This window comes from Coregonus lavaretus (assembly GCF_964263955.1).
Source record: "Coregonus lavaretus genome assembly, contig: HAP1_SCAFFOLD_1759, whole genome shotgun sequence".
Classification (NCBI taxonomy): Eukaryota; Metazoa; Chordata; class Actinopteri; order Salmoniformes; family Salmonidae; genus Coregonus; species Coregonus lavaretus.
The window spans coordinates 2,159-24,200 of NW_028157335.1; the positions used below are offsets into that span (position 1 = coordinate 2,159).

The 22,042-nt window shown below is 41.1% G+C and overlaps 3 protein-coding genes across 5 annotated transcripts; 1 reads left to right on the plus strand and 2 right to left on the minus strand.

The window, feature by feature from the left end:
• The first annotated feature begins 745 nt into the window (after window positions 1-745).
• LOC311125531 (catechol O-methyltransferase domain-containing protein 1-like) lies at window positions 746-4,906 on the plus strand. Of its 3 annotated transcripts, none has more exons than XR_014612886.1 (8): window positions 746-849; window positions 1,358-1,425; window positions 1,623-1,750; window positions 1,985-2,090; window positions 2,307-3,250; window positions 3,341-3,395; window positions 3,478-3,611; window positions 3,831-4,906. XR_014612886.1 is itself a non-coding variant. In XM_084199566.1 (8 exons), the coding sequence occupies exons 1-8, from the start codon at window positions 794-796 to the stop codon at window positions 3,981-3,983; spliced, it is 819 nt and encodes a 272-aa protein (XP_084055692.1). In that variant the 5' UTR covers window positions 747-793; the 3' UTR covers window positions 3,984-4,906. The 3 variants fall into 3 exon arrangements, 2 of the variants coding, with proteins under 2 accessions (XP_084055692.1, XP_084055693.1); XM_084199566.1 differs by having other exon boundaries at window positions 747-849; window positions 2,307-2,425; XM_084199567.1 differs by lacking the exon at window positions 1,358-1,425 and having other exon boundaries at window positions 765-849; window positions 2,307-2,425.
• A 72-nt stretch (window positions 4,907-4,978) lies between these two features.
• LOC311125533 (non-selective voltage-gated ion channel VDAC2-like) lies at window positions 4,979-9,165 on the minus strand. The gene is made up of 9 exons (XM_084199569.1): window positions 9,017-9,165; window positions 8,075-8,146; window positions 7,625-7,674; window positions 7,378-7,530; window positions 7,247-7,299; window positions 6,795-7,022; window positions 6,414-6,564; window positions 6,130-6,187; window positions 4,979-6,034 (listed from the first exon to the last, which is right to left on the minus strand). The coding sequence occupies exons 2-9, from the start codon at window positions 8,139-8,141 to the stop codon at window positions 5,943-5,945; spliced, it is 852 nt and encodes a 283-aa protein (XP_084055695.1). The 5' UTR covers window positions 8,142-8,146; window positions 9,017-9,165; the 3' UTR covers window positions 4,979-5,942.
• A 1,980-nt stretch (window positions 9,166-11,145) lies between these two features.
• Window positions 11,146-19,718, minus strand: LOC311125532 (sphingomyelin synthase-related protein 1-like). The gene is made up of 6 exons (XM_084199568.1): window positions 19,566-19,718; window positions 16,871-17,460; window positions 15,559-15,654; window positions 15,026-15,143; window positions 14,116-14,266; window positions 11,146-13,832 (listed from the first exon to the last, which is right to left on the minus strand). The coding sequence occupies exons 2-6, from the start codon at window positions 17,437-17,439 to the stop codon at window positions 13,525-13,527; spliced, it is 1,242 nt and encodes a 413-aa protein (XP_084055694.1). The 5' UTR covers window positions 17,440-17,460; window positions 19,566-19,718; the 3' UTR covers window positions 11,146-13,524.
• Between the last annotated feature and the right edge of the window lie 2,324 nt (window positions 19,719-22,042).

Consider the following 22,042-nt stretch of genomic DNA (forward strand, 5'->3'; position numbering starts at 1 on the left):
ATAGGGGGGGGGGGGGGGGGGGCAATGACTGTGGTTATTAAGATTATAGAAACTGCAATTCACAATGATATTGCAAAATTAAAGTAGTCTAGAATTATATGATTTTTGGACATGGCATTGCAAATATGCTACAGGCTAATGTTTTGGATCTGGACTATTAACATATATATTCCCACTGGGACTATTGTCAGACGAGTTTTACATTGAGTTCAAAATAAACACACTGCTCAAACTGACTGTGCTGTTGGCCTCTGTGTGTGATGACAACCAATGATCCACATTCTCTACGTGTTCTCCTGGGATATTGTGCAAACACAAATTACGATTTGTGTATGAAAATGTATGCACTCACTAACGGTAAGTCGCTCTGGATAAGAGCGTCCGCTAAATGACTAAAAATATAAAATGTAAAATGTGTTGTTGCTTCTGTAACAACAGGGGCCAAGTACTGTATGTTCCACAAACCAGAATGGAATAGAATAGGGGAAACTGTAGCACTAGAATCCAAGCTTAGCAGAGACACAGACCTGCAGAGACACAGAAGCCTCGCATTTAGGCAACTATTACAGCGTGTCTGATGAAGAACTGGCTTGTGCCGGGGTATGAATGAGCAGGAGATCCACTCCACACAGCTAGGTCTTTGTGTAAAACTATCATGGTTATAAGCACATGATAAAGCAATGCCATTTTCTAGATTTGGTGATCCAAGTGTTAAATTGATTATTCACGAATCAGGGGATCAGAGACCCTCCTCCCTCCCTGTTCTTAGAGGCCATTTTATACAGGGAATCGCATGAGAACAGGCACCACGCAGATTCACAGTTCATCGAATTCATCTCTTTATACGCGGTAAGTAAGTTACAGTATGCATGGCTTTTGGTGCTATAAGTGCTCCATCGTGTGAAGATCCGTTTATTTGTTCATGTTGATGAGGGACTTTGTACAGATCTTTCTGATAATGTTGCAGCCATAGGATATAATGGTACAAAATGTCATTGTCTGAATGGATTTGGATGACAAGTCTACAATTCAAGAGTGTCTTGCTCAAAGGAAAATGTTGTAAAATTGCAGACCACTTGTAGTTCCTGATGTTTTATTCGTTGGAGGGGTTTTAGCACATGAGTGGTCACGTGCACGCGCTTATTATTCATTTGACCTGGCACTTTGTAATATAAGCGCAATTTTATTTATTGTTCGTTCATGTGTATGCATTATATTTAGGGTGCGCCCCTATATTACAGCTTCGCGGTAACTATAGCAAACAAGGAAACAGCTTGTTACAAGGGTAGAAGTCCTTGATCTGTCAAACGGTCAATGAATAAGCGAGGAGAAACATTGTTACAATGTCTTTTCACAGTGTATCCAGAGAAGCATTGATCGGATCCGCTACACTTGGAGTTGTCTTTGTGGCTGGTTATTACATTGGTAAGGGGGGTAGAATCAGCGTGCCTGCTTCTTATCAATATCATGACATGTCAAGATGACGTTGAACAGTCGGATATGACAGAGTCATCGTGTATGGTTTCCCCATTATTGTTCAATTATCAAACACTTAAACCACAGCATCTATACCATATTGCCATCTTGAGATACTCATCAGTTGACATGATTGCTCCCTCCAGGCAAAAGAAGATCCACATTTTCCATGGACATCTTCAAGAGTCACTCTGGGGCAAAAGATAACCCCTTGATGCAGTATGTCCTCAATCATTCAATGAGGGAGCATCCGGCGCTGAAAAAACTCAGACTGGTAAGAAGATCCGGATTTACAGAAGTCTTCATTATCAAATATGTTCCTAAATTAGATTTGCCGAACGCTAGAAACTGTCCAAAGTCTAAATTGGATGTGTTTTTGCACCATTTACTATGTTGCACAAGTGTCTGGGTCTGAGACTTGTAAATATAAATGTACACTTAATAAACAACCTGTTTTATGACGTTAACAAAACATTAACATCTCCTTTTCTTCTGTTTCATCTTCCAGAGGACCATGGATGATTCCTGGAACTTCATCATGGTTGCAGCTGAGCAATCTCAGCTGATGGCTAACCTGGCAAGACTCATCAAAGCCAAGAAAGCTATAGAAATCGGTAAATATTATTCACATTATACTCTGTATCACATTTAATCATCTCTTCTCACACTAGTTGCTATAGCCTACCATTTTATTTAAAGTTTCTATCACAACCAATAGCATAGTGTAATGCTATTCCATATAGGCTTGCAAAAATAAATACTGTTGTTTTATGTAACACATTTACCGTATACGAGTCTCATAATGCTCGTTTTATTTATCTTCCCTGTAGGCGTGTACACAGGGTACAATACTCTGAGCATAGCGCTGGTTTTGCCAGACGACGGGAAGATGGTGGCCTGTGACATCAAAGACGAATACCCCAACATCGGCAAACCCTTCTGGAAAGAGGTGAAATGTGGATTGTGTTTTGCTTTTCTGACATGCCAGTGCTACGCGATCAACTGTGCACTTAACTCTTTTAGACAGGCGTTTGGAGAGCTGCCAGGATCGTTTGATTGTCTATATGTCATCTCTCACACCATTGTAGTGATTCTGGCGTGTGCAGGCCAGACATGGGTATGTTTTGTAAGGGATAGCACCACTGACTACTGGGCTTGTCAAACACCCCAGGTAACAAATTACATTCTGAAACTACTTTATTCACATTAGCCTGGTCCCAGATCTGTTTGTGCTCTTGCCAGCTCCTTTGCTGAAAATTGTCAAGCCGAACGTTGGCACGACAATGAGTGAAGGAGTTGGCACGACAATGAGTGAAGGAGTTGGCACGATGGCACAAACAGATCTGACACACAAGCTACATTTGCATGGCATCTGAAAAGCCATCTCACTGTGATAAGAACTGCACACTTGTCATGGTTGCTGCTGCTTTTATTGAGCTAAGATACCAAAACACTCTATGGTATGAAACCAAGACTCACCTTTTAAGTTAATCGTTTATCCCATAGCGGTCAACCTGTAGATGAAAATTATATTGCTGATATTCTGGACTTTACAAAAACAGATAAACTCAGACTTGCTTTTTTTCACAGTCCCTCCTCAAAATAAATTCAAACTTTGAGAGACTGGCTGTGGTTGTGTGATAGATTGATGTGAAAGTCATGTGATCCATCATAGAGAGAGCCTGTCAGAGCATCCATTACCAACGGTCTCACCTGATGACAGAAGTTCTTATCAGTACTTCCACCGTCAAGAAAAGCCCTTCTTGTCGACATTGTAAGCAGAGTACAAAATTGGTGTCAGGAAAAAGTCATGTGTAACCATGCACTGTATTATATAACTCAACCATCAGATCTTTCTCAACAGGCTGGAGTGGAGAATAAAATAGATCTACGGATCCAGCCGGCATTGGAAACTCTCGGTATAGTAACACGTTAGTAACAGATCCATTATCAGCAGTAGATAATGAACAAATGTATTCACACTCACTCACTCTTCCTCAGATGACCTCCTGGCCAATGGCGAGGCCGAGACATTCGACTTCGTCTTCATCGATGCAGACAAAGCAAACTACGACAACTACTACGAAAAATCCCTCCTGCTAGTGAGAAAAGGAGGGATTATTGCCATTGATAACGTGAGTGTTTCAGTATGACGACTGTAGCCTAGTCATTTGTAGGGTGTTGGCCATGATGCATAGTTCATGTTACCGCAACAGTAATTCCAGCACCCAGAACCAAATTAACATCTGTCAAAAGAGACTACCACAGCAGTTAATCTCAAATCACATGGACAGCCGTAAGCAATTTATTTTTTTAAAGCTTAGAATGATGCTGCTGCTCCTCCGTGCTTTTAGGTTCTGTGGAGTGGGAAGGTGGTGAACCCTGCATCTGATGACATAGACACCCAGGCCATTGACAAGCTGAACAAGAAGTTGTACCGGGATGTCAGGATCAACATCAGCATGCTCACTGTGGGAGATGGGTTAACGCTGGCCTTCAAACTGTAACACTATGTAGGAGACCGGTCTTAAAACTGTAGGACTACATGGGAAATTGGCCAACACTGGCCTATACTGTAGAATGTAATCAGTGACAAGTAGTTTTGGGTTATGATTGACCAACACTGGCCTCTACTGTAGAATGTAATTAGTAAGAAGTAGCTTTGCGTTATGATAATCAGATAGTACTTGCCATCTTTTTGGTACAAGTGCTGACTTTTCAAATTGTTGTTTATGTCATTAAATCCATTAGTGTAATGCTGCCACTGAATATCTGTGACCTGAAGGTTTAAATGCTGCCACTGAATATCTGTGACCTGAAGGTTTAAATGCTGCCACTGAATATCTGTGACCTGAAGAGGTTTAAATGCTGCCACTGAATATCTGTGACCTGAAGGTTTAAATGCTGCCACTGAATATCTGTGACCTGAAGGTTTAAATGCTGCCACTGAATATCTGTGACCTGAAGAGGTTTAAATGCTGCCACTGAATATCTGTGACCTGAAGGTTTAAATGCTGCCACTGAATATCTGTGACCTGAAGAGGTTTAAATGCTGCCACTGAATATCTGTGACCTGGAGGTTTAAATGCTGCCACTGAATATCTGTGACCTGAAGAGGTTTAAATGCTGCCACTGAATATCTGTGACCTGAAGAGGTTTAAATGCTGCCACTGAATATCTGTGATCTGAAGAGGTTTAAATGCTTTTTGCCAACCGTTACTTTAGACAAAATCAAGACTTAAATATTCTTGTAATGTTTTTTGTCTGGAAAATCTTAAATTACAGCTTAATTTTAGAAATAACCAAAGTAATATATGGGTAATGCTTACAGTTATACACATTGTACTCAGGTGAGTCATACTTTCACTGTATACATGTTTGTTTTTAAATGTTCATTATGGTTGAGCTGTACATTAAATTGTAAAACAAGTGACTTGTTGCCATGTAGTTTCACGTTGTCCAACCGTGTGAAGACGCCATGATATATCCAGGAACCAAGGACTGACTTGTTTAAAATACTTTATTGTAAAGGTAGACGTGGACTTGGTTTCTGGTTTCCCAGTCATATCATTTATACACAGCTAGGGGAAGGGGAGGTGGAGGATACGCTCAGTTATATAATAGTTTCCCTTCTCCTTTCTAATCACACCCAGAAAATCCCATTTGGCAATGTCGTGCAATTTACACTACCATGTTCAACTAGGAAACAGGTTAGTTAATCAATATCGTAAGGATCTGACCGCAGGGTGGGTGGCAAAGCAATAAGCATAATTTATTAACATGTCCTCAAGAATATTAGCTAAATAGATCTCATCACCAAATAGAATAGACGTTTAAGGTCTCTAGAATACGTGATGAACATTCTGAGTAGGAGCCGCCCTGACAACAGGCAAAGCATTGCTAACCGAAGGCTACTATATGTGCAAATGAAACAGGGAAAGATAAGACATAAATAAAAAGGTATAATATAATTTGCTAGTGTGCAAAACAACAACAGTTCAGGATTGTCACATAATGACAACATAATAACATTGTTATTATATATAATTAAATCAAAGAATACATCTTAATATAACCCTCCTCGGATTGTCCCATCCAATGAGCCAAACCGATAAAACAAATGTAAAACATGCAGAATGAACGCTCTCTTTGAGAAGGAGGATGTTTTTCACTAGTGGTACAGCACAGTATAGGAATACATAAGACTTAGTAGTACTGCGCTACTGTCATAGTACACACAGAATGACGGACTACAAACCAACAAAGGAAATGGCAGTGGCTGATGGGTTGGGGATCCATCTGACAGAACTGAGGGTTATGTTGTGTATATTGATGCTTTAGATTAATCTCATTCCTTTGAGACATCCCTTACCGGTTGTTGGGCTGGAAATACCTAAGGCCAAATTCTTCTGATATTCCCTCAAATATTAAATATGAAGACTTCACTAGAAAGGACAGCTAGATACTTATGCCTCCAGCTCCAGGCCCAGGCCCAGTTTGTGGCCACCGGCGTTGATGCTTTTGCCATCGACCAGTGCAGACAGGATAAGTTTCATACCTGCAGAACAGGAAAAAATAAATAACTTAGCTACAACAGCCCACTTTGGAGATGGCTGGCAGTGCTTTTGCAAAGTAGTGAGAGACAGTTCTTACCTGGCCGCAGTGTCTGGTTATAGCCAACTCCCACCAAACTAGCATTGTTAACTTTAACCTGGAAAATATAACAAACACATACAATTAACAATGGTATACAACGGGTTATGATCGTTATTGGCATTGCATTACAAAAACGTCACTTTATTGTCCAGTTACTTCCTAAAATATCTCCTTTGACACAGCCCATTCCCATTTAATAAACTACTAATCCCGCAGAACCAGTCTCTGAATATTGAACACACAAGACTAATAAACAAGACAACCAGAAAAGCAGCACTCACAGATATCGAGGCACTGGAGTCCAGCTGATACTTGGCAGCGATGCCAAAGCGGGTGCTGTTGCTGCCTGCTGTCCAGGCCAGGTTCACAGCGGTCTCCAGCTGGTCATTCACCTTCTGGTAGATGGACCCTCCAAACTCTGTGCCATCATTACTGGGATGTAGGACATAAACAGACATACATTGTGCTATCCTTGTCCGATGAACAGCTCTTTATTTAATAATAACTCAACTAAAAGATGAACTGAAATGCTCAAAATCAACCTACAACTTGTTATTAAAAATCGATGTAACTTGCCAAGACCATCATCTTTCTAATAGAAACATTCACACTTTACTGCTGAGATATAAGTCCATCCAAAATACAATAGATATGAAGCTTACACATTGGTGTGCAGCTGGAAATCATCCGTCTTGTAGCCAACAGCGAAGTTGCTCTGGGTCATTTTGGACTTGGCCGTGTCGAAGGTCATCTGGTAGCCAGCCAGCCATCCCTCGTATCCGGTCACCGCTGCACCGTGGATGGCCGGGCCGGCAAAGTCAAAGTCTACATCTACGCCCAAGTTGACGTATTCACGCTTATAGGCAGTCTTCACCTTCCCACTCTTCTTGCTGTTACAGAGAGAACAGATGGGGAAAATAGGATGAATAAACATCATTCTGATATTTCTGTTGTTCTAGTTCAGTCATCACTGATTATTTTCAATAAAAGGAAGGTTGGTGGTGGGTTATGCAGTGCCGAACGTGCACAATAAATGTTATCCACTCCAGGGTCTCAAGACTGGTGAGAAACATTAAATGATGCTTGAAAAAAAATTTATAGCCACAAACCGTACCCAGAATTTGGTGAGAATTGGGTGTCGAACGTAAGTTTCAGTCCTTTGGTGATCTATGGAAGAAGAAAAAAAATTAAACAACTGAATAGAAAGCTGACAAATGACAGTATAGACTGGTGTCTCCCCTCTACCTGGTCTTCAACAGTGATCTCAGTCCCCAGAGTGTTGTCTGTTGTCCACTTCTCTGTAAACGTCAGGCCGTATTCACCCCATTTGTACTTGGTCTCCAGGTTGCCATTGACTTTGCTGGTGTCAGTGTTGGACGAGCCAGAGGTTTTGAATTCCTAAATAACAATCATGACAGACAGTGAGCCTATATCTTGTTATGGAGGGCCAGAATGTACAGTAACTGTGGCATGATTGAAAAGCCAAACTCACCACTCCACTTGAAGACTTGGTCTTGACGTCAAGTTTCACCAATCCAAAACCTAATAAAGAACAAACCATAACATTCAGAACACCATATGTTCCTTTGCATATTAAGGGAGCGGTGTTAACCTGTTTTTGATTAGCATCTCCTTAACATTTAAATACTTTCCAAATGGACCACTACATGGAGAATACTGATCCATACGGACAATTGTGACTTGGCTTGAACAAATTGAATGCCTGGTTGTTATTATGTTAACATACTTGTAAAATGTCCTGTCAGTGTGAAATGTGTTCTGTGGATTGATGGAAACGTTCCCTTACGGGTGTAAGAGAGGCCAAAGCAAAGTGATGCTGAACGTTTAAGTTGTCAGAAAAGGCCCCTGTTACGTAAATGTCAATGTTTGTCATGCTCATCATTCCTACAGGGGTAAACCAACCAGTTTTGAAGACATTTACCATATCCTTTGTTGAAGATGTCCTTTGCAGATTTACCAAGATCACCATATGATGGAGGGACAGCCATTCTACCTGTGACAAGTAGGAAAATGGCAGATGACAAATTCAGCTATCATAGTACTACTGACTGAGTTCAGCATGTAGCCTATTGCAGCAAATGTAGGACAAAGATTATTTTGCCACAAAGAGATAGTCCTAACATGCATGTTGTTCGCTATTGATTGACTAGTAGCAGTGTCCTCCACCACCAAGTAAATGATCAGATAATAGGGAATGTATGGATCATCTCCTCATAGGACTGTGAACACAGTTGAAGGGATATGGCCAGGCCTACACAACCACCTCTACACATGTCAAGCTTTGAAGAACAAGGTTATCTGTAAGCAGCCATCTTGACGTCGATATTAGCACGTCAATGCCGCTGCCAAGTCTCAAGTTGTTTGCTTGCCTAGTTAGCTACAGTAGATCATTACAATGTGCAATATCAATGTAACTGGCGGCTGGTTCAATGAAAGTCAACTTAGCTAGCTAGTAGCTGTTAGCAAAATAGCTAGCCGGCAAGCAAGTTAACAAGCCATTACATCACAGACAGGGATTTGCTCACAGCAGCAATCTGTTTCTTCAACTTGAACTCGACAGTAAGAAGACACAGTTAGCTAGGTAGCTAGGTAGCTAGGCAATGGCACATCATCTTTCCACCTCGAATAAAAAGTCAAAATGTAGTTAGCTATAGTTAATGTCAAAGATCGGGACATGTATTTACCCTTGACAATGGACTAACGTTAGCTATCTGGCTACAGATTTCCCTGCGCTGAATCCCGGCCATGTCCCCTACCTAGCTAGCTAACGTTTAGCTAGTTAGCTGGCTAGCAAGGTACGCCAGCTACCTAGCAATCACAGTTACCTTATTAACTAGCTAACAAAGCTATGGACATTACTTACTGGAAGTTTTGCAGGACTTCGCTTCAGTTGCTTGGAGCTTTGCGTTGGTTCGTTGTTTTCAGGCTGTTTCTAACACCGCGTCGCGACAGTCCTGTCCAGTTGGAGGGCGATGAAGGAGAAACGCAAACGCAAAACCTCACATGACCTCAGGATCGCAGGACCCTGTAAATGTAGGTGTTCGTTTCTTTGCCTGTCTAAATCATAGTAGGATGACTTTGAGTTCTGGTTTTAATTGAGTATTTCTATGTCCATATATAATAATCTAGTTAATACAAGACTGAAACACTTGAATATTTGTGTATTTATTAATGTAATACAATTGTCTTCACAAATAATATCTGGCAACTGGAAGCCGTCTTTATCACCATAGCAACCACGGTGCTTGGCCTACCATGATAGATCTAGCAGTCAGCTTTTCTCTGTACAGTTTCAGGAGGTTTGTATTTAGTTGACAGCTGGATTAGCTACTATAACCGGGGCTGTCAGAAACACTTCAAGAAACCTTAACTAGATAGCTAAACTAGAATAATTCTGCATGGTAAGGAATTATACTAACTGAGCTGTGATCACAAATAAAATACAAATATTTGCTGAGCTGATAACTGCTGCTAGCCGAAGGCTGCAGTGTGGCTGAAGAATGGGTTGGAGAAATCTTTTGGTGGTCAAAACAGAAACAGGTGGTCTAGCTAACTAAACAGTAAAAACTGAAATCAGCACTTTGACCGTCAGAGGACTTGACCTGAAGTGGTACTAACTAAGCTAATAAGATCAGGCCGAACACACATGCTGGTTTTCCATAGCAGACAGACCCGACATGTAAACTCAGTAATAGGTTAAATCCACGCTTAGACACTGGACCTCAGACACAGTGGGAACCATGGCCATCAACTGGGGGGGCCATCAACTGCTCAGGATAGCTCTGAGCCGATTCCCAGAATCCGTTTAAATCCACTGCACTCTGGCGCTATCTCGTGCAGATGTGTCACCATGTCCTCTAACCGTGTAGCTAACTGAATTACATTCTTGCACACACACAGGGCGACTTTTCACTAGGTACACATCTAGGATCAGCTTCCCCTCCTCAAAACTAACTTGAACCATTCATTGATTTCAACTGTTTAATGATGGTAAAGACACGTCATTTGCAGGACATTAATCAATTAACCCAATACAAGCACACTTTGTGTGATTGCAACATTTCCATTACAATGGTAGCCAATTGGTAGCCAATTACTGCATCTCGAAGGTATGTAACGTACCATTATAACCATACCAGTGATAAGGATTAGTAACAATTTATAGAGGGGGTTAAAAGTGACAAGAACAAATGCATAATTCTCCTGAACGTATCTAAAAACATTTTGCAGCAAATTATAGATTTGCAGTTAGCACGAGCTAGCATTAGTCAAGCCAAAATATTGATGCATTACTTTATTAGGAACTCTTTGGAATTATGGGGGGGGGTTAATAAAAACACTCATAGCATGTAAGGTATCTAGGTCTAGTAGAACCAATAACTATTCCGCAGCTGAAATTCCAAATAAAACATGGGATGGAGATGGGATTTAACCCACTGGACACGAACTGGTTGAATCAACATTGGATTATTATTTTTAATGACGTAGAAACAAACGTGATGACGATGAATCAAGGTGGAAAACTGATTAGTTTCGCAAAAAGTCATCAACATAAAAATGAATTTGGCGAATTTGCAATTTTTTCAAATAAATCCAATGACGGTTCAAATCTAATTATTTACATTGAGTTGTCAACTAACGTGATTTCAATCAAATGTAGGATACATTTAAACTAGACGTTGAACAGACGTCTTTGCCAAGTGGGAAGTAATACTTAAAATTGTTTTACAAAAGTGGGTTGTAACCAATACCATTAATGGCTGTCTGATTTAAGTGCCTGGGGGGGTGGGGGGGGGGGGGGGGGGGGGTTGGTTTGCATTTGTTTTAATGATTTATAATATAATAATAATAATATGCCATTTAGCAGACGCTTTTATCCAAAGCGACTTACAGTCATGCGTGCATACATTTTTTTTGTGTATGGGTGGTCCCGGGGATCGAACCCACTACCTTGGCGTTACAAGCGCCGTGCTCAACCAGCGCCTGGGGTGATTCTGAAATCAATCCTATACATAAAAGCACATTGTGTTTTAAACAAATATAGTTCCGTACAACTGTAAACATATTCCTGTTCAAGTGCAATAACCTTTCTGTATATCATCATATATAGATGTAAAATAAAAAAATATATGCTATTGACATATACAAAATGAAATAAATTAAGATAGTCCAAGGGATCTGTGGAAGAAGGAAAACTATTATTTTGTAAGGATTTATATCCTTGTATGTTATTCTTATTATTGTGAAGCCTGGTCATTTACTAAACAACAATATTCAACATTTGAGATATGCATTTCCATAAAGACAATGTTACTATAACACCTAAAGTTATTGGCAAATGGAATGATATTGAAAACGATTGTTCACCATTTTCCATTCCATAGTTTTGGCTGCTTTTTGCGATCTCCTTGGTAACAGCTCCGTTTACGGCTAGGTCTAGTTCGGAAAAGGCAGGATAATAACTGAACAATACAAATATTATAAAGGAAACCAAAATACATTATATATACACACACACACGTATGTGGACACCCCTTCAAATTAGTGGATTCGGCTATTTCAGCCACACCCGTTGCTGACAGGTGTATAAAATCGAGCACACAGCCATGCAATCTCCATAGACAAACATTGGCAGTAGAATGGCCTTATTGATGAGCTCAGTGACTTTCAACGTGGCACAGTCCTAGGATGCCACCTTTCCAACAAACCAGAACTTTAAAATTTCCGCCCTGCTAGAGCTGCCCCTGTCAACTGTAAGTGATGTTATTGTGAAGTGGAAACATCTAGGCGCAACAACGGCTCAGCCGCAAAGTGGTAGGCCACACAAGCTCACAGAACGGGACCGCCGAGTGCTGAAGTGCGTAAAAAAAAAAGTATGTCCTCAGTTGCAACACTGGTTCTGGCTAGGCCCCTTAGTTGCAGTGAAGGGAAATCTTAACGCAACAGCATACAATGAACCAACTCCATATTAACGACCATGATTTTGGAATGAGCTGTTCGACGAGCAGATGTCCACATACTTTTGGCCATGTAGCGTAGTTCATTTCAACATGACTAATTCACATTCTAGTAATACAGTCAAAACCACAGTAGTGTCTTAAGGAATGCAGAAGCTTTTCACACTACCTAAAGTAAAAAGGCAAACAAGTAACAAGACCTGTCGCAACATCTTTAACTTAGATGTTGCTATACAGAAATTCAGGAACAGTATCATCTGTGACGTTTTGAAAATTGCTTTTAAAAGGTGGTCTATACCTGTATTAGAGCCAGAGTTCAGATAAAACAACGTCAATAATATCATACCCCGATTTCTCAGGCTATCTAATGAACACATAAGAGCTTTTTTCACTGTAATACTGTTGAATTTTAGATGAACAAATTGTACGGACTTAAAAATAAAGTGTTTTTGGTTACAATAGGCTGCCTGAGAATTCTGCTTTCATGTTTTCCCCAAACCTCTAGCTTGCTATCACCTTCAATGTTCTCTCAGACTGCAAGTTAAGAGCAAGTTAAGCATTGAAATGCTAGCCTGGCATTAGCATGTCTGTTTGTGCTTTAGCCAACTCCTCTGTTGAGTTTGTTGTCATGCCATGAACAAGATTGTAAAGGCATGACAAGAGATGAGGCGTTGGCTAAAGCACTTACATCACATCTGTAACCAGGTTATTGATCGTGGCAAAAGGTGTGGGGCGGCAGGTAGCTTAGTGGTTAAGAGCGTAGTGCCAGTAAACGAAAGGTCGCTGGTTCTAATCCCCGAGCCGACTAGGTGAAAAATCTGTCGATGTGCCCTTGAGCAAGGCACTTAACCCTAATTGCTCCTGTAAGTCGCTCTGGATAAGAGCTTCTGCTAAATGACTAAAATGTAAAATGTGTGGGAAATATCTTCAGAAATCTCATCGCTATTCAAAGGAAGTGGAGAGGATAGGATGATTCTTTAGCATGCGTCCAAAATGGCACCCTATTCCCTATGTAGTGCTCTGGTCAAAAGTAGTGCACTATAAAGGGAATAGGGTGCCATTTTGGATACATACTTAGTTTAATCCCTTTCAACAGGCTGCTGTTGGACAAACATTTACATTTACGTCATTTAGCAGACTCTCTTATCGAGAGCGACTTACAAATTGGTGCATTCACCTTATAGCCAGTGGGACGCCAGCCAAACGCTATGTCACAGAAATATGAGTAGTCAAGTCTCTCAGGTACCCTGTCACACCATGGCACCGATAGGATCCTACAAGCCATCTCAGTTAGCAGTCTCTGCAGATATTGGAATATAAAGTCAATATCACACAACCACAGTTTGCAACTCCTTGGAGAGGGCAGCATACTGAACAGTAGTGTCGACTGGAAGAGATCAACGTCCTCTACCACCTAGTACCCAATCATGCTCCTGATCATGGCGGGTTTGGAGAAGGGCCAGCCGTACTCATTGGGCACGGGGCCGTTGACGTTGCATTCGAAGAAGGAGAACATGGGGAACCAGATGCGGGCCCTGCGACTCTGCTGGTACGCCCTGGTGTTAGCCAGCGTGTGGTAGTATAGGAACAGCCTGGTGGTGATGTAGAAGGCTATGAAGACGTCGATGGAGTAGTGCTCATGGGCCGCCAGGATGAAGAAGATGCCAAACAAGTTCAGGACCCAGGACAAGGTGTGGATGAAGTTCCAACCCCTCGGGGTGTCTGTTAGTGAATACATACAAGCAGAACATTGAATAATGGGTTTGGATGGTTTTGAATTTCAGTTATGTTCTGTTCAAATCAGGAAGTGAATGACAACTTCAGAGATCCTGCTCTCAGTGTATGCTGTAGAATTATACAACAGTTTAAAGCTGTCGGTGGTCTGGTCTTGATGACCTTTATGCAGTTATAGCTGATGGACACACAATGTACATAAGTTCTTCCCACTACAGTCAATTACATCTTACCAGGGGACAGTAACAATACGATTATATGGAACGCTTACATTCTGTCACAAAGAAGTTGAGCATGGTGATTACCACCGTGTGACCGCTGAACATGTAGTCCCCACATGTATGGACACCTGTGAGGGACATTCCAAATCCACTCCATATGGCCAGAGCTCGATGCAGTTTGGCCCACATATCACCATACATCTAGGGGAAAGAGAAGGAAAGAGTCACTATTGATATTCTAGCCTGTTGTGAGACGTGAAAATTGCCACCCATAGTCTGCGTACAGCAGGGGTGTCAAACAAATTTCCCCCCGCGGGCCGCATTCAGTCTTCACCGAGGTCCAGAGGGCCGCACTTAAAATTGGTTACATTTCCTCGCTGTCAATTTGCAAAAGATGGTCATATCCATCGCTTTTGAAATTTGCGATGCTCCCCGACTGTCTAGATTACTGTTATCAAACTGGACAGAGTAAAGAGACTATAGATTACTGTTATCAAACTGGACAGAGTAAAGAGACTATAGATTACTGTTATCAAGCTGGACAGAGTAAAGAGACTATAGATTACTGTTATCAAACTGGACAGAGTAAAGAGACTATAGATTACTGTTATCAAGCTGGACAGAGTAAAGAGACTATAGATTACTGTTATCAAGCTGGACAGAGTAAAGAGACTATAGATTACTGTTATCAAGCTGGACAGAGTAAAGACACTATAGATTACTGTTATCAAACTGGACAGAGTAAAGAGACTATAGATTACTGTTATCAAACTGGACAGAGTAAAGAGACTATAGATTACTGTTATCAAACTGGACAGAGTAAAGAGACTATAGATTACTGTTATCAAACTGGACAGAGTAAAGAGACTACAGATGTAGGTCCATTGTCATTTCTACACAGTTTTGATTTAGTTAGATAGTGTGTGTGTGTGTGTGTGTGTGTGTGTGGAGCTGTGGTACCTTTCCTGAGCACTGCAGGTGCTGTCCTGGCACTGACAGGGAGGTCACAAACATGGTGATGCAACGCAGCATGAACACTGTCCCCATGAGGCTGCACAGGCGCCGCAGCAGAATCGACCTTCAGCAGAGCAAACATTACACACATTAACACAACTTCAATAACTAGACCAATGGTTTTCAGACCTCTCCTCAGGGACCCCCCCAGAAGTTTCACCATTTTGTTGTAGCCTTGAACTAGCTCACCTGATTGAAGTAGTCAAAAGGCTTAATGATTAGACGACAAGCTGAATGAGGCTTGCGAGCTCTGGAATAGTTCAAATACATGAAACGGCTGTGGTTTCCTGAGGAGAAGCTTGAAAACCTCTGGGCTAGGCTAATCTACACTTTTACTATTCTATTCAGGGAGAAATTCTAGACACTAGCTTAAATCACGTCTAGGCTGTGTGATGAACGGGTTTTCCTATGGACCAGGCAGTCCGTACTCTACCTGTGATGAACGGGTTTTCCTATGGACCAGGCAGTCCGTACTCTACCTGTGCTTGTGCAGCAGCAGAACTAGCAGCCAGATATTACACAGGATCAGTCCACATGCCTCTGCCATGGCAAAGGCCCATGGTATTCTAGGTACACTGTTAAAAGAAAGAAATGGTTACAGGCTGATCTTCAAGCTGTCTGCTCCTGAAGCACTGTGGGTTATTCTCCCAGGCTTAGCGAACTTTATTAAAAAAAGTGTCACTGAAGCAACAGATGGGGCCTAATAGCCAATAACCTGACTAAACGTATTACCCTATATTCAACTTTACTTAACTGGAACAAACTAAAAACAGCCTAGTAGATTTCTATCAAAATAACAAGGATGCAAACAGCAAGGCTAAACCAGAGCAACTGGGATAACACACCTGACAAACCTGCATTAGGTTCTCACAAAAGGCTAACCCTTTCGCTATTTCACTATACCGTGTCTCGATGTCAACCTCTAGTCCTGCTAGACCATAAACACAGGGAGTCTAGAGAGCTACGTTTAGCCTAGTTGCTGCTTACTCATTTCGCCTACAGTAATCTGCTACGTTATCACACCATGAGTAAGTCGGACTCAGCACTCAGTGAGAACAAGCCGGACATTCAAGTGCCGCCCAATGGAGGTCATCATGAACAAAATGTTGAGCAATCTACTGAAAGTAGTACAATCAAAGAACAGTTAATGGCAGGGCATGCTATTGAGATTCAGAATAGGCTATGGTTACATATCAACTGGCACCCTATTCCCTATATAGTGCACTACTTTTGATCAGGGCCCATAGAGTAGCAGTACACTTCATGGGAGCCATACCCTAGTATGCTCCTTCACTATGTCAGGCTTATAATACACAGTTGTTATCCGAAAGTAGGGCAATTATCACAATGTCCATCCAGACTGATTCCCCCCCCCCCCTTCAACAGCTTGACCTCTTGTTTTAACAGATCGTAAGATGATGCAGGTGCACCATCATGTTTAATTTCACTATCAAGACAAACTTTCACTGTTGCTCTGAGAGTCATGGCTGTATTCATTAGTCGGACACCATTGCAAAACATCTTGCACAGTAACAAAACATTTTGCAACAGAAGCCATTTACTCCAAACGGAAAATATTTTGCAATGAACACAATAGATTCTTTTAATAAAATTCAGATAAGTCTCTCCCCGTTTCATTCCGTTTGCTTGTATTTGGTTCCTAGTAACATGTCATCACCAAAGCATCAGTTCTGTTGACATTCCGAACAGAGGCGTTTGCTGAAAAGTCACAAGATCAACTAGGTCTAAAATGTACATACATTATTTAAGATGTGAGCAACAGCAACCCACCTGTCTAAGAAAATGTCTGGCAAGGGTGGGTAAGTGCGCATGTCCGGCACCCTCTCGTGCACGATCACCATGACAAAAGAGGTAAATCCGAAAACAAACACCACATAGATGGCACTAAGCGCCGTCTTCCAGTACTCAGGGTCCAGCCTCCTGCTCCCTCCATGCTTGTACTTCCCATTCCTATACTGAAGATACTGCTCTCCAACCGGTGCAGTGTCTATGTTAGAGTTATCACACTCTCTGCTGGAGTCCCCATTGCAGTGCCAGTCCCCACCACCACCCTGAGGGGAGTGTCCTTCAAACGGGACCCCCAGCTCCTCCAGGATATCCAGGTTTTGTTTCTGCAGCTTGCGGAGGGACACCATCAGCCTCTTGATGTCCCCCAGCACCTTGAGCTCCAGCGGGGGAGAGCGGAGGTCATACTCGCTGAGGGTGAGTAAGGACATGCCGTCCAGACGGTGCTTGTTGCACAGTAGGTCTACATAGTGGCAGAAGCCCTCGTCCTTCAGCCACTTGGCTACGTGCTTGGTGGTCCAATGCCGGACGCTCAGCGGGCTACTATTAGACATATCTCCTTCACTCTGAAAACTCTAGAAGACAAAACAAAATGTTTAACCTCCACTCCAAAAACCAAATCACACATGTGCTCAAATTGGTAGAGCATGGCACTTGACAGAGTAAAGAGACTACAGATGTAGGTCCATTATCATTTCTACACAGTTTTGATTTAGTTTTGGGACCGTCAATAAATTACACAACGTACATGAGAAAATATTTTAGTTGTCTCATTAAATGCTTTCAATATTTGTTTATGAATGTCTACAATTTATAGTTGGTTTGAGGTTTTTAAGTCATGGAAATTTGGAGCTATTGAACATTTAAAACATGCACATTGTGTAATTTACTGATGGTCTCTAACTAGCCCCATAGACGGGTTGGTTGTTTAGCAACAAAACCGACGCGTGCACAACTATTGGGTAAAATAGACGGGGTTCGCTTAGATTGTTGACAATGTTTATTGAATACATAAAATTGCACAATGAGCACTTGTTGTCAATCAAACATATTGTTACACAGTTGTTGGTTAGCTAGCTAGTGAATTTTAGCATAGTCAAAACAAGACATGGTATCAAGAACAAGAAAAAAACTAGATGAAATGAGCCACTTAGAATTACCCACATGGCAGCTTATTGTCATTGTTTCTAGCTATCTGAACGTCCAGAACCACAACACATGAACTTCTGCCCCATTGAAGCGTGAGCATGGTTTGTGACGTTCTCAGCAAACCCATCTATAGAATCCGACCCGACTAAGAGAAAAAATATCTGTCGATGTGCCCTTGAGCAAAGCACTTAACCCTAATTGCTCTTAGTGACTAAAATGTAAATGCATTACGATCGGGTCGCATGCAGCTGTGCTCCGAATTGATGATTTCCTGGGTGCTGCCAGCTGTGGGCAGGATTGAAATAAACCCAACCCAAGGAAAACTGTTACTGTACCCTTCTCATTCCGTTTTTTCCCCTATCATCTTGCAAATCTCTGTTTTGGACGACACTGACTTTATTACCAAAATTATCCTATTTGCACTGTGTAGTCAATTTTGACAGTAGAATAAATGTTTCTGACTCATATCGATGCCACATGGGGCCATTTTCAAAATGAGAAGTAGCTTTTTAAATAGCAGTCGCTCTTTAAGTCTGTCACAGGAGACATGCATATCACATGAAAAGATTTGCACTGTGTGGAATAAAGAAAAGGTCCCTATATCTATTGGAACAGCCAGTACCATTTCAAAAGAGAAAACACTGTCATTACACAAGCCACAGAGAACTAGGCATTTACCATTTCCACTGAATCAGCATTTCAGCAATACTGTCTGGTTCGCTGTCTAGCCAAGCAAGATGTCAACATGAGGCACTGACTTTCCACTGCTTCAAGACAATATCTCCCCCTTTCTTCCAGTCTGGTTGTTCAATTGTGGTGACTCAAAGCAGTTTTCCACTGAAACTTGTAAAGGACTAAGTCTAGCCTAAAGTACACTCTCAGACTTAAACCTCTGTATATACCGAGTAATTGTGTAATACAGCCTATTTAATCAGACTACTTGGCAGAGGTCAGTGTTCAGTGTCCCTGGCAAGACAACTGTCCCATGTCATGTCCCCATGCGATGGCATTTCCCCACTCACCTCTTGCAACCATTAAAACGAAATACAGAGAACTAGTGTCGGGTGCCAATAGCACAGTCACTCATTATACTGAACACCACAAGACAGACAGAGAATGATGGTGACATCTCTGGCAATAGCGGAGGAACGCTAAACTCCGTTCTCGAATAACTTATCTGCCTCGATATACGAGAACGGAGTTGAGCGTTCCTCAGCTACTCTGGCAACAGCCTATTGTCTCCAGCAGGCCAGGCAGGGGTTAGTTAGCTAACAGTAGCTAGCTAGTTAGCCATACACATCTGCACGTTTTTTGCTTTCACTAGATAGCTAACTAGCTAGGTAAGTGCACGGGTGACTGATATACCACCAAGTCCAGTTAGCTTGCTGTGTGGATAGCTAGCTATGCAAAACACATTTCAATGCTCAGAATACATTAGCTAGCAGCAACGTGCACATTCTGGCATACCAGCTTGCTAGCATGCAAACGTTAGCCTGATACGTTAGTTAGCAATCTAGCAGTAAATACTCACCAGAATTCAGATTCAACTGTAGGTTAGCTGCCGCGGCGAGTAATATGACTACATGGCATCTCACACGAGTCTGACCAAGCTATATTTACGTTTAGTGCGATAAGAGGATTGAAGCAAATCATTTCGCCCCGCTGCTGGTTAGCATCTGCTTTGCTGTTGACAATAATAGTGAAGGCGCGCCGTAAACACTAGACGAGCCGCGCAATAATAGTGAAAGCGCGCCGTAAACACTAGACGAGCCGCGCACCAGGTAATCTTCTCGTACCGTGTCGAACGTTGCTCATTGCTCGATTTATAGCTACTACACTGACCTCTACTGGTCAAATCAAATCAAATTGTATTTGCCACATGCGCCGAATACAAACAGGTGTAGACATTACCATGAAATGCTTACTTACAGCCCTTAACCAACAATGCATTTATTTCTTAATAAAAAAGTAAAATAAAACAACAACAACAAAAAAGTGTTGAGAAAAAAAGATCAGAAGTAAAATAAAATAACAGTAGGGAGGCTAGATACAGGGGGGTACCGGTGCAGAGTCAATGTGCGGGGGCACCGGCTAGTTGAGGTAGTTGAGGTAATATGTACATGAAATGACAGTATTGGTATGCAAAGACAGTACAGTATGTACTCTGTGGAACTATGCATTGTTTATAACCCATAAAGCAACCTATGACATAATGTCAGTCTCATAAACTAGACGTAGCATAGTAAAGGTAAATCCAGGACACTCAATTTAGTGTGATATGTTATGTTTGATATGGTTACATAAGACAGACAGATATGTCTAGCAACCCAAAGGTTGCGTGTTTGGTGTTTTTGGATCTCATCTGTAGCTCAATTGGTAGAGCATGGCGCTTGTAACGCCAGGGTAGTGGGTTCGATCCCCGGGACCACCCATACGTAAAAATTTATGCACACATGACTGTAAGTCGCTTTGGATAAAAGCATCTGCTAAATGGCATATTATTATTATTATTATTATTATTATTATTATTATTATTATTATTATTATCACGGACAACTTTAGCATTTTATCTCATTAGCAACTTTGCAACTACTTACTACTTTTTTTAGCTATTTTGCTACTACTTAGAATGTTAGTTAACCCTTCCCCTAACCCTAACCTTAACCCTTTAACCCAACTCCTAACCTTAACCCTAACCTTAACGCCTAGCCTAGCTAACGTTAGCCACAACAAATTGGAATTCATAACATGTCATACGCTTTGCTATTTTGTAACTATTTGTAAGAATTACAATTCATAACATATTGTACGAATTGCAATTTGTAACACATCATACTAATTGTAATTCGTAACATATCATACAAAATGGATGATGGACATCCACAAATTAATACATACCACAGGAGATGTAACATATAATATTATTTGGGGGATTTACATTTACTATGTTACGTCTACCTCTGAGTCCAGGTTGCATAATGTAGAATAGATTCAAACTAGGTGATTCACTGTAGCCGACATTAGCTCTATGTAAAGTTGCAAGACACGTAAGATGTAAGACATAGTTCAGTTACACAAACAGACATCAATCAGGTCATTTTAATTTTAGACTGAGGCAAAGGAAGAACACCTGTTCCTGTCACTATACATAGGCATATCTTAAGCCTCAACTAGGCTAATTACCCTCCTACAACATCAGAAAATGAAAAGGAAAGATAGCTGATGTCTCAGAAGAGACATTTACACCATACTGTATGTGTGTTATTGTCTTTCTAAATATGTTCTATTGAATAACATGTAAAGCTGTTGCATTGTTTGAGAGGAGAGTTTGCATTGTACTGTATATTACACTACACTGTATCCTGTGCATATGACAAATGCACTTGTATTTGATTTGTATGTTGGCAGTACACTGAAAAAAAGTAATAGTTCTTAAAGGGTTCTTCCTCAGCTCTTAAGGTTCTTTGGAGAACTTTTGCCTGATAAAGAACCTTTGAGTTAAGTGTGGGGTTCTTGACGTGGCATCTACGGTTCTTCGGAATTCTGAAAGGTTCTTGAAATGTATGGAAGCCTGCCGATGTGTCCCTTTCATAGCACACAGCAAATTGGCCAGTGTTAACTAGTGTTGATTTTTTCAGTGTAACATTTCTAGTGGTCATTCAATAGGTAAATTAACACTGTAAAGAGTTAAATTAACACTGTGTTGTAAAATAACCCCAGTGTTGTTGTTAACAACCAGAGTTTAACCATTATCATATTTCCCAGCATGCTCTATTGCAGGTTGATTTTTAGAATTGTTTGTTTCAATATCTATGTTTTTGCATGTACGTTGATTGATTAATGAATCTTATGCTACTCAAATATAAATAACATACATTTTTCTAAACTATTCCAATCTGTTACTTGGATTTCTTGCACCCATTAAATGGTTGTTCCGGTTTAGACGTTTAAGGTAATCTCATATCTTAGTCTTCCCAATTCTGGAAGTCATTCTGAATGCAGGTTTTT

Excerpts from the sequence above, each read along its gene's own strand:
- LOC311125531 (XM_084199566.1), top strand. The coding sequence starts at position 794 with ATGAGAACAGGCACCACGCAGATTCACAGTTCATCGAATTCATCTCTT. Across the intron at positions 850-1,357 it reads AATTCATCTCTTTATACGCG|TGTATCCAGAGAAGCATTGA; the intron begins GTAAGTAAGTTA and ends GTCTTTTCACAG. Across the intron at positions 3,612-3,830 it reads GGATTATTGCCATTGATAAC|GTTCTGTGGAGTGGGAAGGT; the intron begins GTGAGTGTTTCA and ends CCGTGCTTTTAG.
- LOC311125533 (XM_084199569.1), bottom strand. The coding sequence starts at position 8,141 with ATGGCTGTCCCTCCATCATATGGTGATCTTGGTAAATCTGCAAAGGAC. Across the intron at positions 7,023-7,246 it reads CAATTCTCACCAAATTCTGG|CAAGAAGAGTGGGAAGGTGA; the intron begins GTACGGTTTGTG and ends TCTCTGTAACAG. Across the intron at positions 6,565-6,794 it reads TTCCAGCTGCACACCAATGT|TAATGATGGCACAGAGTTTG; the intron begins GTAAGCTTCATA and ends CCTACATCCCAG.
- LOC311125532 (XM_084199568.1), bottom strand. The coding sequence starts at position 17,439 with ATGTCTAATAGTAGCCCGCTGAGCGTCCGGCATTGGACCACCAAGCAC. Across the intron at positions 15,144-15,558 it reads CTGCTGCTGCACAAGCACAG|GTCGATTCTGCTGCGGCGCC; the intron begins GTAGAGTACGGA and ends GCTCTGCTGAAG. Across the intron at positions 13,833-14,115 it reads CAACTTCTTTGTGACAGAAT|ACACCCCGAGGGGTTGGAAC; the intron begins GTAAGCGTTCCA and ends ATTCACTAACAG.